Source organism: Embiotoca jacksoni, unplaced genomic scaffold (assembly GCF_022577435.1).
Source record: "Embiotoca jacksoni isolate LCO1_2020_lvr unplaced genomic scaffold, fEmbJac1.0.p SCAF_5, whole genome shotgun sequence".
NCBI lineage: Eukaryota > Metazoa > Chordata > Actinopteri > Embiotocidae > Embiotoca > Embiotoca jacksoni.
Window position 1 is genome coordinate 5,506,327 of NW_027185403.1, and position 13,766 is coordinate 5,520,092.

Genomic DNA, 13,766 nt, shown 5'->3' on the forward strand with positions numbered 1-13,766 from the left:
TGTCTTCATACTGGTCTCGGTAATCAGTCCCGCGTGACCTCAGGGTCAACTCGCATATCTGCCAGTGGTAGCTGGAGTCAAGTCATCCCTCTGCGTGCCGTTACAGGTTATAAAACGCCCGCAACTGACGAAAGTCAAACAGCAGTTCACCGAGCAGCGATGCCGTGTACAACCTCCGAGTTCAGGTTTGTCACAAGACTCGCACGCAACTCCTCTTACCCCTCCGACCCCTTCGCAATAAAAGCACGCACCCGCAAGAAGAATGACAGCGATACGAAAACAAGAACAAAACTTTATTGTAATTTGTTTCCCCCGCTTGTGTTAAAACAAGCTCATTATATCACATTCTTCATCAGGTGGAGACAAGCTTCAAGCAAGCAACTCAAGAGGTGCGTAACGGAAAAGGCACAAAACCGCTGGAGACTACAGAACCGAGGATCGCATGGATGAAGTGGCGTGACTGCAGATTTATCATTCACAGGCTTCATACCTCATTCGCTCCTGCTGCTGATGTCATTGCACTATCACGTGGAGGGTAGTGTCTTTATTTTGAGCAGATTAATGTACAAACTTTGATCCAGGTGACTAGTGGAGGCCTGAGGCTACTGCGCGTGTTGAACTTTTGAAATAGCACGGGATTACAAGGGAACAACACTATTAATTAATTCACTAAATACTCACATGTAAAGAAGCATACATTTCAAGAAAATAAAAGTCTTAAAATCTTCCTATCGTGAGTGACACAAACATCATGCATTCCCCTCCCCCCCCACCAAAAAAAAAAAAATACAGAAAGCTGGTCCCAATGCTGTTAAAATGTCTCGTTAAGTTATTGTCCCTTTCAAAGCTACAATTAAGTGACTATATGTGCAACAGATTAATTTAGCGGTTAATTTTTTTTTATGTTACATGAAGATTGATTGAAAAAATATTGGGGAAATGAATGACAGTGGCTTTATTAGCTTGCTCGTACATTCACGTCATCAAAAATAAAATAAAAATCAATGTCATTCATTCTATACAAGAGAGTCATTTACACATACTATTATACAGCACAGAAACAGAGAGCGAAAAAGCCTCTCTGGGGTAGGAGGAGGAGGAAGGAGGAGGAAGGAGGAGGCAGGGTGGGCTCTGTGGGGAGGAAGTGGACGGCTAATCACAGCCAGAAATTTAATTCTCAAAACATGCAATCTATAATCAAACGATGCAATATCGATCAGAAATGTTTTGGTACTTGATTCAGTCACTGGCATCGAAGCAAAACAAAGTATCGGGGCGGCTGCTGGGGTCGACTTCAAACTGGGTGCGAGAAATAAGCTCGATTTTAGGGAGACGCTGCCTCACGAGGGGGGGGGGGGAAAAAAGAAAAAGAAAAGAGAAGCATAAACGTGGGGAGGTTTTGATGCACCGACGGGCAGAGGAGGTGTCTTAAAGAGCTGGGAAAGGTGACGACAGGCAGAAGCGGTCGGATTATACGGACTGGTAGCCAGTGCGACTCTTCCTCCGACCAATCAGGTAAGAGATAAGCACGAGGATGATTAGGAAGCTGAGCGCCACGCCCACTGCGATGGGCACCAAAAAGCTTAAATCAGAGTCCAGGAAGCATTCCTCAGCTGACAAGGCAGAAAGAGAGAAGACAGACAGACAGAGGTGGCAGGTTAGTGTTTTAGCAGGAGGCTACTCAAGAGATGCGAGAAACAAAGTGGCAGATACAGAGCGAGAGCAGCGGAGAGGAGGCTATAACCTACAACAACAACAACAACAAAGAAGTAGAATCAACAATGCGACTGTAGTGTGGATTAGAGGAGAGGGTTGTTAAATAACGTCAAATCACACAACAAGTAAGAACAATTCAATTGAATATTGGTCGATATGAACGTTCATTTTTAGCAGAAAGTTCAAGTGAATTTGAGGAAAATACGCAAAAATGCTTTCTTGCCGAGTCAGATGAGAAGATTGACACCTTTCTCTCAGGTGAGAACGGCATCAGTCTTTTTTTTTTTTTAAATCGAACTCGGCAAGAAAAGAAATACTTCCTCAAAAAAAAAAAAAGTAGAATTTTTCCTTTATGAATACAGTCAAACACGACATGGAAACATCGATACAACACACACTGGTAATTGTTCACAATTAGTGGAAGTCAGCGAGGCGAACAGGCGGCGTGAACCTCCTCTGTAAGAGCAGAGAGAGCTCCGACCGAAACGAGGCCCGTCTAACTTAAAGACTCGTAGCTGGTGGCCATGTTTCTCTTTCTCCCGATGAAATAGGCCAGCAGAACAATAAGAATGAGAACGAGCAGGGCAACTCCGACAGCTATGGGAACAAGGAAGCTCTCCACATCGGCCTGGCATTCCTCGGCTAGACGAGAGTGAAGAGAGCAGAGAGGTGAATGTCTCACGGGCTTAACAGATGAAATAAAAGTGTATGATTAATGCAGAGATGGACGAATGAATGAACGAATGAATGAACGAATGAATGAAAGGACGACGTCATCTGCTACTTCTGTAAGAGACTTCCTAGATGTTTAAAGCACGGACGGCAACAGTTGAACTTTTTTTTTTTTTAACGCTTTTTTTCAAAAGGGATGAACTCAGACGTCGATGACAGCAACACATTTTTATTTCCATTAATCTTACAATGCTAAAAAGCTCCACCGACACAACGAGAAATCAATTTTTAAATGGCCAACAGCACGAGAGAGAATGCAGGTCGTTCGTATCCGCGTTAACCGAGATGGTCTTGCAGCAGAGATTCCCTTTTTGCTGAACACGGGCGCGCGATGTTGAGGCGAATTAAAATAAAATTTTAAAAAAAAGAGCCAAATCACACAAAAGCAGCAGAAGACAGACAAAAAAAAAAAAAAAAAAAAGTTATCTCGGAGCGAAGCGCGTTCGTCACGAAGATAAACTTTGTCCGGATGATTTATTGAGAACGAGGGAGATTTAACCTCAAGTGTCTGGCAAAAAAAATGTTTACACCGGTTGCTGCAAAACCATCTTCAGAATTAAGGCAACGACTGAGTTTACACAAAGCGTAAATACAAAAGGACAGCCACAAAATCACAAGCACAAATCAAAGCTCCTTTTTTTTTTTGATTCGGAGCCATAGTTTCATAAACATGTACAATGTCCTGGGAAAGCAAATTTATTTAAGCGACTTAAAAAAAGAAAGAAAAAGATTCAAGTAGCAAAGAGCTGTAACAATGCAAAACAGCACGGAGCACTGCGAGGAGTAACAACATACAGCCGCTGCCACGTCGGCTTTCTAATATTACAAAAATACACGCTCAGCTTGGCGTCCCCGACGCCGCTCAGACTCCCCCGACGCCGCTCAGACTCCCCGACGCCGCTCAGACTCCCCCAACGCCGCTCAGACTCCCCCGACGCCGCTCAGACTCCCCGACGCCACTCAGACTCCCCCGACACCGCTCAGACTCCCCGACGCCACTCAGACTCCCCCGACACCGCTCAGACTCCCCCGACGCCGCTCAGACTCCCCCGACGCCGCTCAGACTCCCCGACGCCGCTCAGACTCCCCCGACGCCGCTCAGACTCCCCAACGCCGCTCAGACTCCCCCGACGCCACCACTTAGACTCCCCCGACACCGCTCAGACTCCCCGACGCCGCTCAGACTCCCCGACGCTACTTAGACTCCCCCGACGCCACTTAGACTCCCCCGACGCCACTCAGACTCCCCGACGTAAAGCTTCGGGGAAAAAACCCCCGGACTTTCAGCTTCTCACCACGAGAACGCAACGTTCCGCTGACGAGTTTGATCCGTTTCCTGTTCCATTTAATCGCGTATTTCAGTGCACCGATCGTCGGTCAATCAAAAATCTGCTGAAGGGGTGTTTAATCGCGAGGACATCTGATTAAAACAAAATAAAAATACAGCCACGCGGTCCTGAAGAGGAAGACGAGCTGAGCTTTTATATAAAAAATTTTTTTTTTAAAAAAAGGAACGGTTTGACATTTTAGGAACTTCCATTGTTTACTTTCTTGTCGAGAGCTGATAGTAAAAAAAAAAAAATCAAACGAACCGGACGCCGACATGTTAATTTGTCATCTTTAAAAAGGTGCGGGGTAGGTTGATTAGTTTCCGGTCTTTGCGCTGAGCTGACCGGCTCCCGGCTGGAGCTTCGCGTTGAACAGACGCCACTGAGAGGAGCGTCAAACGTCTCGTCCAGCTGTCCTCGAGAAAGCAACTAATTCCCCCAATACGTCAAACTACCCGGGAGACTTTTCCTTCTGAACTTGAGCTCTAATTGTTTTGTAACATTTGAAGTATTTTCGGGGCTTTGACGCCCCCCCCCCCCTCACCCCCCTCTTTTCTCCGAGCTCAGGTCTGACCCCTGACCTTTCCACGGGCGAGATAAAACGTGACGTAACAAGTCTCAACACGAGCAAAAAAAAAACCAAAACATGTAAGAGTCTCTTAGTGCATTCACATGTAAATATCCCTCGTTTCAGAATCGGCCCGTGCTGAAAGTGAATATCTACACAATAAGTGCTATCCCTTTTTTTTTTTTTCTAAACCTAATGCCAAACACGTATTCTCTGGCGGCAGCAAGTGCAAAATGTAAAAGCAGCAAACGCGCAGGTGCGGGGCGACGACGCCGGCGGCAGCTCCGTCGCCGTCGTTCGGGGCCGTCCGCTCCGTTTGGGCTTTTACCGCTTCGCGCGCGAGGAAGTCTTTTCACGAAGAGGGTCGACAAACCGACGCACGCCTGACGTCACAAAACACGATCGGGGATCGAATTCCAATAAGTCTCCGAATCGAGAGGGGGGGGGGGGGGGACGAACGCGGGCTCGGGCATTTCTATCCGGACGACTCTCCAAACGGAGCCGTCGTTCATCAAAGTGAAGGAGTTTCAAAAGAACAAACAAACAAACAAACAAACAAAAAAACAACAACTGCTTGACCATCCTGCTTCGATTTGTAAATGCCGAGGAAATTTATGTTCGTGAAAGTCTTATTACAAATTATGGGGGGGCGGGGGGGGATGAAGAGTGAAACCATAAATGTTCTCGATGATTCAGTAACAACAAAAACAAACAAAAAGGGGAATGTCTGCTGAGCAAGTGCAGGATCCCACGGAGACAAACTTGTGTAAAGAGAGAACAAAAAAAAAAATGCAGTTCATGCTTTTGTAAATTTCAAATGTCCACTCCTCATAATGTGCACTGAACAGCACCTTTCATTGTAATTGCTTTAATTTGAAAGAAATGTTTGGTGGATCTTGCACTTGCCCGTTTAACAAAAATCACAACAACAACAAAAAAAAAAACAGGAAAACCAACAAAACAACAACAACAACAACACACACTGGGGGTAGACAAGATTGGTCCTTGAGAAGAACAAACCCTCCATCTTTACTTGGATTTTACTCTTCTTATTTAATATCATCAAAGACCAGCGAGACGACTGCAATTCATGTCTCATTATGATCAATAACATCAATATTTATAGACGGTAAAATTTTATTTTCTGACAGCTGTCATTTTGATAAAACCACAGCTCATGTTTGTCAATTAGAGAGTTTATTTTAGATTTGTAACTCTTTCATTTTTTGTTTTTGTTTTTTTGTCTGTTTACCAATCAAACAACTGTACAGGAAGCCCAAGGACCAGGCTCGGGAACCCCGTCGTATTTCAGCAACAATTGCAACCTGGATTTAAAGGGTCTGATATCCAACATAAGTCTTTCTTCGACCAATCACGTAAGCGATCACTACAATGAGAATCAAGCCAGCCAGAGCAGCGCCAACAATGATTGGGATTAAGATGCTGGTGTCATCCAATGAACATTCATGGGCTGCAGATAAAGAGAGAATCAGTCAACAGGTGGAACAGGGATTTCTCTGATTTGAAAACACATCTTGAGAGACAAGAGTGAAGCAGCAGAAAAAGCAGTTCATGTTATTAACACCCAGTTCTCTCTGCAGACTGCGCACCTTTTGAGTGGAAATATTTGGCAGAACTATTATTTGCTATTTTTCTCTCCATTTTCTGCTTTTTTTTTTTTTTTTTTTCTTGTTCTACTTGATAGTTTCACCTCTTCAGGCTTCTAAAAATGCTTCTAAGCATTTTAAACAACAAAAAAAAGGCAGCGCTTCATTTTAGATGCACGCTAGAAAAAGAGTCATCATTTAATAAATAAAGTCAGTACTAGTTATGAGGAAGCGCTGCAACAATCGGTAATTTCTTTTTTTCAATTCCAAATGAATCTCGTCTGTGCTACAGATCACTGTGAAGCTGCACATTTGATTGTCTAACGTTTCACCGGCCACAAAACAAAATCACACAAAAAAAAAAAAAAGTTTTCATTTTTGTTCATGTGGTTTTCTTATTATTGTTACTATCCACATTGAGATTTTTTTTTTTTTTTTTACAAATCGAAAGGATTTGATCAAGCAAAAATTGGATTTTCTTCTACTGAACATTCAAATTTGAACACATTGTTTTTACATTGTAAAACAAATCAAAGCATTAATTCTTTAAAAGTTGGATCATTTGGGAAAATCAATTAATTCTCAGGGCATTTGAATCAAGGCTGGGTTTATGCTGACATATAAAACTATACCACTTATTGTTCATGAAATTAACATTAAAATAGTTTTCAATATTTATAATATCGTTATGGCAAAAAAAAAAATTCCAAAAATATTGTGCTACTCCTTCAGGGTCATAATACAAACCCCTACTGTTTAAGAAAACTTTACACAGCATTGTAATTTCAACTCTCGTGTTTTATCTGTCTTATTCTATACAAGTTAAAATTTTTTCTACTATTTTATTGTGCTCTTTTTATATCGTCTTGTGTTCATTTCTTATGTAAAACATTAAATTGTCTCATTGTTAAAAGGTGCTTTGCAAACATCCCTTAAAAACATTTGATGCTACTATGACAAAAAAAAAATATTGTGCACCACAGTGATTATAAAAAAAACAACTTTGACAAGACATGCTGAAATTACACGCCATGGCGGAAATGATTGAAATTATGGAATTACGTGCCCGCCAATATAATTCCTATTGATTTCTGCGGTCAACGTGGAGCAGCTGCCGGGTCTGATTGAAAAAAGACACATGAAGGAAGAACCTACCTGTACTGAAAAGACCCTTCTTGACCGCAAACGGCTGCACTTGCAGGTCAAAGGTGAAGAGGGAGAGCTGGTCGGTGATGGTCTGGTTCAGCTCCTTGTTGCACATGTAGGAGCTGCCGACAGTCGCCTCCCACAGAGCCAGGCTGGCATTCACCTGAGAAAACGCCACGCCTGGGAAATAAACAAAGACATGAAGACAACTCTTCCATCCCAACGTGGTCCCCAGTGAAAATTTGGCTGAATAGACGAGTCTTCAAGTTACCAGAGCTCGTATTTACGGTGACGTTCAGAGCATGTAGGCGGAATTTCTTCATGTCCTGTAAAAAAAACAACAACACAGATTTAGAAACAGAAATTAATTATTTGCTTTGATATCTTCTAACATGTTCGACGTTGCCAAGTCGCACCCTGGCGGCTCTCTTAGCTGCCGGCAAGACGCAGCGCTGACATTTAGCGTACAAGCGCCTCGTTTCGGACGACGAGCGACACCGTCGCACATTTCGCGGCTTCCTGTCTAATTCAGTTATACAATGTTAGTTACCACTCTGCAGCTTCATCGAATTCAATAATCAACCGCAGTCGCATGGAATGAACTGTAGTATATCCACTTTAAGTTTAAAAAAAAAAAAAAAGAATTAAGAGGATGATAAAAGAAAATGTGTGCCCACACGTTCAGGAGAAACATAAACACACAAATAGCATTACAATTTGAAGTGAGGTTGACTTTGGCATATTCATTGTGACAATAGTCGGTAATCTTCTGTCTGCATCCGTCAGGTGGTAAAACTGGTTATAGAGCAAAATAAGAGATTCTTGACGGACAGTTTCTACCCGTCAGAGATAGTAGCTGCCCTGCCAACTTAAAGTGAAAAAGGCATGAACACACTCACGTGTCACCACAGCCACGGTCTTATTTATTTTTACTTTAAAAATTCTACAGAAAAAAAAAAAAAAATCCCACGAAGTCATCTGATCCATCAAATGAAGACAATAAAGGAGGTACTTTATAGGTGCTTTTATCCGATGATACGGATGCAGGTGCAAAGACAGAAAAAAGGCTTTAAACCACTGCTCACATCAACAAATATCTTTTGATATTTCCCGTAAATGTTTTTAAAATTGAATAAATTACACAAAATTCTTCAAACAAACCAAAAATCTATGTGAAAATGAACATCAATAGTGCGACACTTTAGATAAAATGATCCAAACCACTATTACACCTGTCGGGTAAGTATGTAAACACTAGAAAAAGGGTGAAACAACAAGTCCGCCTCTGTCCAAAGGTAACAAAATACACCTGCCAGCTAAATGTCGTATCTCTTTTTGCTTAATCAGGTCAAAAACCTCAGAGAAAAACAGGCCCTACACCATTTTACAGAAGGGTTATCTCTTGTCCAGTCCCAGATCAGCCTCCAGAAAGCTCGGGAGCTGGTGGTTTTAACTTCGCAAGTACCATTCATCTCACTCTCAGCAAGAGGGCTGATAAGTGCATTTTCAAAAGTGTTAAACTATCCTTTTAAAACTAAACCTTAAATTAAGAAAATGTCACCGTTTTATAAAATGAAAATGTTGTTCTGCCACATGGCAAAAACGACCTGCTGCTCACTTACGTTGGTGAAGGAGAACCTGAAGGTCATCGAGTCGGACGCCAACAGGAGCTCGCTGCTGTTGACGCCACACCATCCAGTCACTCGGGTCTCGTTGGACTCCAAGTTCATCTCCTGATATTTCTACGCGAGAGGCAAGACACGCGGAACAAGTCAGCGAGCGTGACAAGAGGATCATCTGCATATTGCGCGAGGAACAGCAGGCCCAACGGCACCGCGGCGGCACCGCTCCGCGTTTATGAACGTACCTCTCCTTGCTTAAAACCAATCCGCAGGCCAAAGTTGACCAACAGACAGGCAGTGCTGTTCTCGTCAGGCTTGATGCTGTACTTCCCAGTGGTGGGTGTGGGGAGGGCGGGCGTCGGGGTGGGGGTGGGCTGCGGGGCCGGGGTGGTGGTGTTTGTGACGGGGGCTGCGGTCGTTGTGTTTGTGACGGGGGCTGCGGTTGTTGTGTTTGTGGTCGTAGGGACAGTGGTCGGGGAGACTGTGGTTGCGGGTACATCGGCAGCGCAAGATGTGACTGCGTGAGGAGAAAACGGAGAGGAAAGATCGTCAGTAGAAATGAGAGAGAGAGAGAGAGAGAGAGAGAGAGAGAGAGAGAGAGAGAGAGAGAGACATTACAGCCAGGATGATTCATGCCGCTGCATCTGTACTTACCGTTCTCGCTCTTGCTGCCGTTGGTGATAAACGCCTGTATGAGCACGTTCCACAGGGTCATATTGAGCGAATCAATCTGGATCAAGTCCTTACTGTTGCAAGAGTAGCAGGTGTCCACGCCTACATTTGTAATTTCAGGCTTCACGGTCACACTTGCAGTTTCTAAAAGAAATTCAGAAGCACATCAGCATCGGCAAAAAGGGCGTTCACTAATGTCTATGTTTCCTGTTTCCACTGTGAGGTGAAGAAGTTACCATTTGACACAGAGTTAGGGAAGAAGGTCGAGTCGCTGAGGTTGTAAGAAAAGGTGACGAGGTCTGCCTGGTAATCTTTCCCACTGGCGGTAAAGTTGACACTCCAGGAGTGTCCTTTTCCAAAATGAATCTTCAGCATCGAGGTGGTGGCTTGGCATTCACTTCCTTCTGTAGTGACCTCATCAGGAAGCTTGAACACAGCCGTTTCAATCTGAAATAGAGCAGAGAGTGACCTTATTTAACATGAAGTAAATTAGTGAACTGTTTGAAGGCAGACTTCAAGAAAAAAACAAACCAAAAAAACACTTGGCAGATACAGTGACATTTGGGAGAGTATAAAGTTCGAGTCATTAAAAAACATCTTCCCCCTGGCGAGTAAGGGAGAGTGTACTTCAGTTTAATTGTTCATCTGACATGCCTGACAAAAACAATAAATTCAGCCAATGGCTAACTGATAAAAATGAGCAAACGTATCAAACAACCAGTTGTTACACTCACGCCACTAACATTAAGCATGAAGCATCCATTACAGTTAGAAAGAATTATAAATATAATATATATATATATATATATAAATATAATATATACATAATTTTAAGAAATACTCTTAATTTGTCTGTGTAATGTCTGTAAAAGATTCTTCTTTTACAGACATTACACAGACAAATTAAGAGATTCTTCTTTTACAGGACAAAAACTCACAACAATTGCAGGATATGCACCAGGAAAACACACCGACTGAAAACGCTGAATTGCAAGAATCTGCTTGATTTGTATCTCCCTTAATTTTCCCCTTTCCGTGATGACACGACAGTTACGTGACGGTCATGCTGTTGAGGTTGGATTTATACGAGCCGAGCTGCTCTCATGCATAAGCAAAGCATTTGGTCTCTACTACAGTAGGCCGATGTACTAAATATACAGTTTGCTGGGAATCAAACACGTTGTGGTTAGTGTGACTAAGACCAGACACCCACCTTCTTTTCAGCCACTTCATAAAAGACGGAGAAGTTGAGCATTAGATTGGCGTAGAGGCATAACTTGTCTTCTTTTAAGACCTTCACCTCGGTACCACATGACAACTGGAACACTGACAAGGGGGAAGAAGAAAAACACACTTAATCAACTTAAACTCCCATTAATTCATAGAAATTACTCCAGTTGGAAGTTACATCTAAAAAGAATGAAGTCATAACAGGTGGAAATTCATGAAGTCTTCTGGCCATTGGCTTTACTGATTATTCTTTAAATGGTTGGGACAGGGGGCTGAAGCCAGGGCAAGTGTCAATCACCGGGGAGACACCGAGGCAATTATTCAACCAGACAACCAGGATCGATGCTCCCTGCCGCTTTTTACACAACTGTTAATTTTGATTGAATTATTTCCATTAGTATTCCTTTATTTTCTATATTTCTTTAAAGTTGAAAGGAAAATGAGCAACGGAAGAATCTCGTTGTTCCGTGGACAATAGAAATGTCTTAACAATTCACGCTCACATTCACAGTTAGCAGGTTCACCTCCTGCTGTGCGGCGAGGTGAACGGGTGGCATCAGGTGACTCCCACAGCCTATGCCACATGTGACAATGCAACCAAGCCTATCACAGTTATTACATAATCACCTGATTGCACTTATATGAGCTGAATGCAATTTTGTTCGCACCAAAGTCCAAATCACTTCCGTTTATCTATATAAAAACAGCTGGAGGAAATGAATAGAAAAGTCACATTTCCATCACGGTTTCCATGACTTCCATGAGGTTTGACTTTTGCCCTTTTAATGATGTCATCTTGTTGTAACTGCTTTCTCTGGGATGGTCAAAGACACAACTGGAGGATTAGAGTCATTTATACCGGACTCTTAAATTCTAATATTTGACCAACTGTATTTTGATATTTTTTTTTAAATGTATTTTGAACCTTCTATGGACATTAACATCATGGATTGAGTTGCAAAGTTTGTCTAAAATGGACAAGATGATGCCATTTAAAACGAGTAAAATATTTTCTCTATTTATTGCAATAAAAGTCCTTTACTTTCCACTGACTCTGAGAAACTGTAGACAATATAACACAGGGCACAAGGTCCATTTAGATAAGCTACAGTGTGGACAGTATGCTTTGTCAAGCAACTGAGCTGCCTGCCAAAATCTCCAGGTAAGAGAACATAAACCAATAAAGCACACAACACTCAAATTCACGCGGATGGTTTCGACCAAGCAATAAAAGTCAGAGAGGTGGAGAGTCACACTGTTTTCTACACCTAAACACACCATAAAATATTGTCAAATACAGCGTGCAAAAATGTGTGTCAAATTCATTTAGTGACAACATTGCTGAAATTCCCGAACAGGTCACACAATTTGGGATCCGTTTGCTCTCGACATGAACCTCAAGAGGAAAACTGCCAGATTTTAAGCAAACTAAAAACCCCACCTGTGTGACACAACCAGTATTTAGCAGCGTTGTTTTTACATGTATAAAAGCATTAGTTGCTATGGACAGAATAACGCACAGTTGACTTCTTTTAAAAAACAAAAACAAAAACAAAAAAAACATTGATAGGCTGCAGCTTGTACAAAATCCAGCTGCCAGGGTTTTACAAGAATCGGAAAACAGATTATAGCTCTCCAGTTTTAGCATAATTGCGCTGGCTTGCCTGTCACTGACCGAGAGTCGATATTAATGAATTTGCTTTTAAGGCTCTGCTACTTCATACATTTCTGATTTATTTCCCCCCACCGAGTACGTTTCAAACTGTTTTCTTAGGTTTTTAGTAGTGCAGGCCTAATACATGTTCCCACGGTCAACTTGTTTTAGGCAGGTTTGCATAAAAATATGTATTTTAAAACATTACCGTTTTTACTTGACTCTTATTTGAGCTTTCATAACAGTTTGTATCTCGAGTTTGTTTGCTTAATATTGCAATCTTGGTTTTTAAAAAAAAAAATATATATTCGTGTTTGACTAATTTTTTTTATGAAAGGTGCTGTATAAATAAAGTTTATTATTATTATCCAAATGTTAATCTGAAATGAAAAGTGACTCGTTTAACGTGAAGAAGTCACGTTTGTATGTATCAGTGTAATTTTGTTAACTCATGCTGCGTTTTGACCTGTCACGTGATAACTTACTGTAAACTACCACAAAAAAAAGAAGCTAATGCTAACCTTTTGGGCTACATATCGTTATGTCTGTAGGGGGGAGGGGTTCAGATTTAAGATACGACCTTCACCCATGTTATTTATAGCAGCGGGCGTGACTCAAAATACTTTTTTTTTATTTTTTTTTTTTTAATCAACTCGAACTTTAAGCTTTCAAAAACAAGCGCATCAAAACGAATAAAAGCTAACAGCTAAGCTAGCTGACGCCGCATGCCCAAAACGCTAGCTTAACGCGGTAACGTTAACGGTATTAAAAAAAAAAAAAAATTAAAAAAAATTAAAATAGACGCGACTGGTTTTTATCCGTTTGATTCCTGTATGTAGGTGTGAACACACAAAACAACAACAACAACAACACAGCAGCTGAGAGGACATTTTGGAGCTACGAGCCGCCGTTTAGCGGCGTTGCAGTTTCTTGTTGACGTAGGTAACAATTAGCAATGAAGCTACATCACGACCGGTGCTTCCCTTACTCAGCAGCTGATAGCGGTTTAGTTTTAAGGCCTGTGGAAACAACATTATATATATATATTTATATATATATATATAACTACACAATTAAAGTCCTCAAACTACTCGTCTTTATTTCTTTTTTAGCGGGCACCAGAGGCACCAGGCCCGGAGTGTCCCAGAAGTTTAATCACTTCGGACTACAATTATTATCATTGGGTTTTTTTTTTTTTTTCCCTCCACCTCACTTTAAAAAAAAAAAAAAAAAGATAAATAAATGCGATGGTACATACCGAGTCCAAAAGCCAGGAATAAAACAGACGCGGCACGTCGGGACATTTTTCTCGCCGGGTGAGTTTGGAGTGACGGCAGCCGGAGAGAAACGAGAGCAACCGACGTGGACGCTCGTTCAGTCAGCGGGGTTTGGGACGTGTGAGCCTCCAGCCGACTGGACCAGGAAATGGAAGAGTCATATGACAAGGACCGATGTGTCAAACCTGAGAGGTGTGGACTGCAGCCTGCCCTT

The 13,766-nt window shown here is 42.0% G+C and overlaps 1 protein-coding gene across 3 annotated transcripts; it reads right to left on the minus strand.

Moving 5' to 3' along the window:
- Positions 1 to 280: 280 nt before the first annotated feature.
- On the minus strand, positions 281 to 13,697 carry lamp2 (lysosomal-associated membrane protein 2). Of its 3 annotated transcripts, none has more exons than XM_069170441.1 (9): positions 13,534 to 13,695; positions 10,605 to 10,717; positions 9,628 to 9,838; positions 9,374 to 9,535; positions 8,965 to 9,236; positions 8,720 to 8,839; positions 7,369 to 7,423; positions 7,107 to 7,277; positions 281 to 1,613 (listed from the first exon to the last, which is right to left on the minus strand). In XM_069170441.1, the coding sequence occupies exons 1-9, from the start codon at positions 13,577 to 13,579 to the stop codon at positions 1,471 to 1,473; spliced, it is 1,293 nt and encodes a 430-aa protein (XP_069026542.1). In that variant the 5' UTR covers positions 13,580 to 13,695; the 3' UTR covers positions 281 to 1,470. The 3 variants fall into 3 exon arrangements, with proteins under 3 accessions (XP_069026542.1, XP_069026541.1, XP_069026543.1); XM_069170440.1 differs by having other exon boundaries at positions 1,520 to 2,358; positions 13,534 to 13,697; XM_069170442.1 differs by lacking the exon at positions 281 to 1,613 and adding an exon at positions 2,602 to 5,815 and having other exon boundaries at positions 13,534 to 13,697.
- Between the last annotated feature and the right edge of the window lie 69 nt (positions 13,698 to 13,766).

Coding starts and splice junctions, on each gene's coding strand:
- lamp2 (XM_069170440.1), bottom strand. CDS start 13,579: ATGTCCCGACGTGCCGCGTCTGTTTTATTCCTGGCTTTTGGACTCG. Junction 8,840..8,964: donor TTGGTTTTAAGCAAGGAGAG/GTACGTTCATAA, acceptor CCTCTCGCGTAG/AAATATCAGGAGATGAACTT. Junction 7,278..7,368: donor CACCGTAAATACGAGCTCTG/GTAACTTGAAGA, acceptor TTTATTTCCCAG/GCGTGGCGTTTTCTCAGGTG.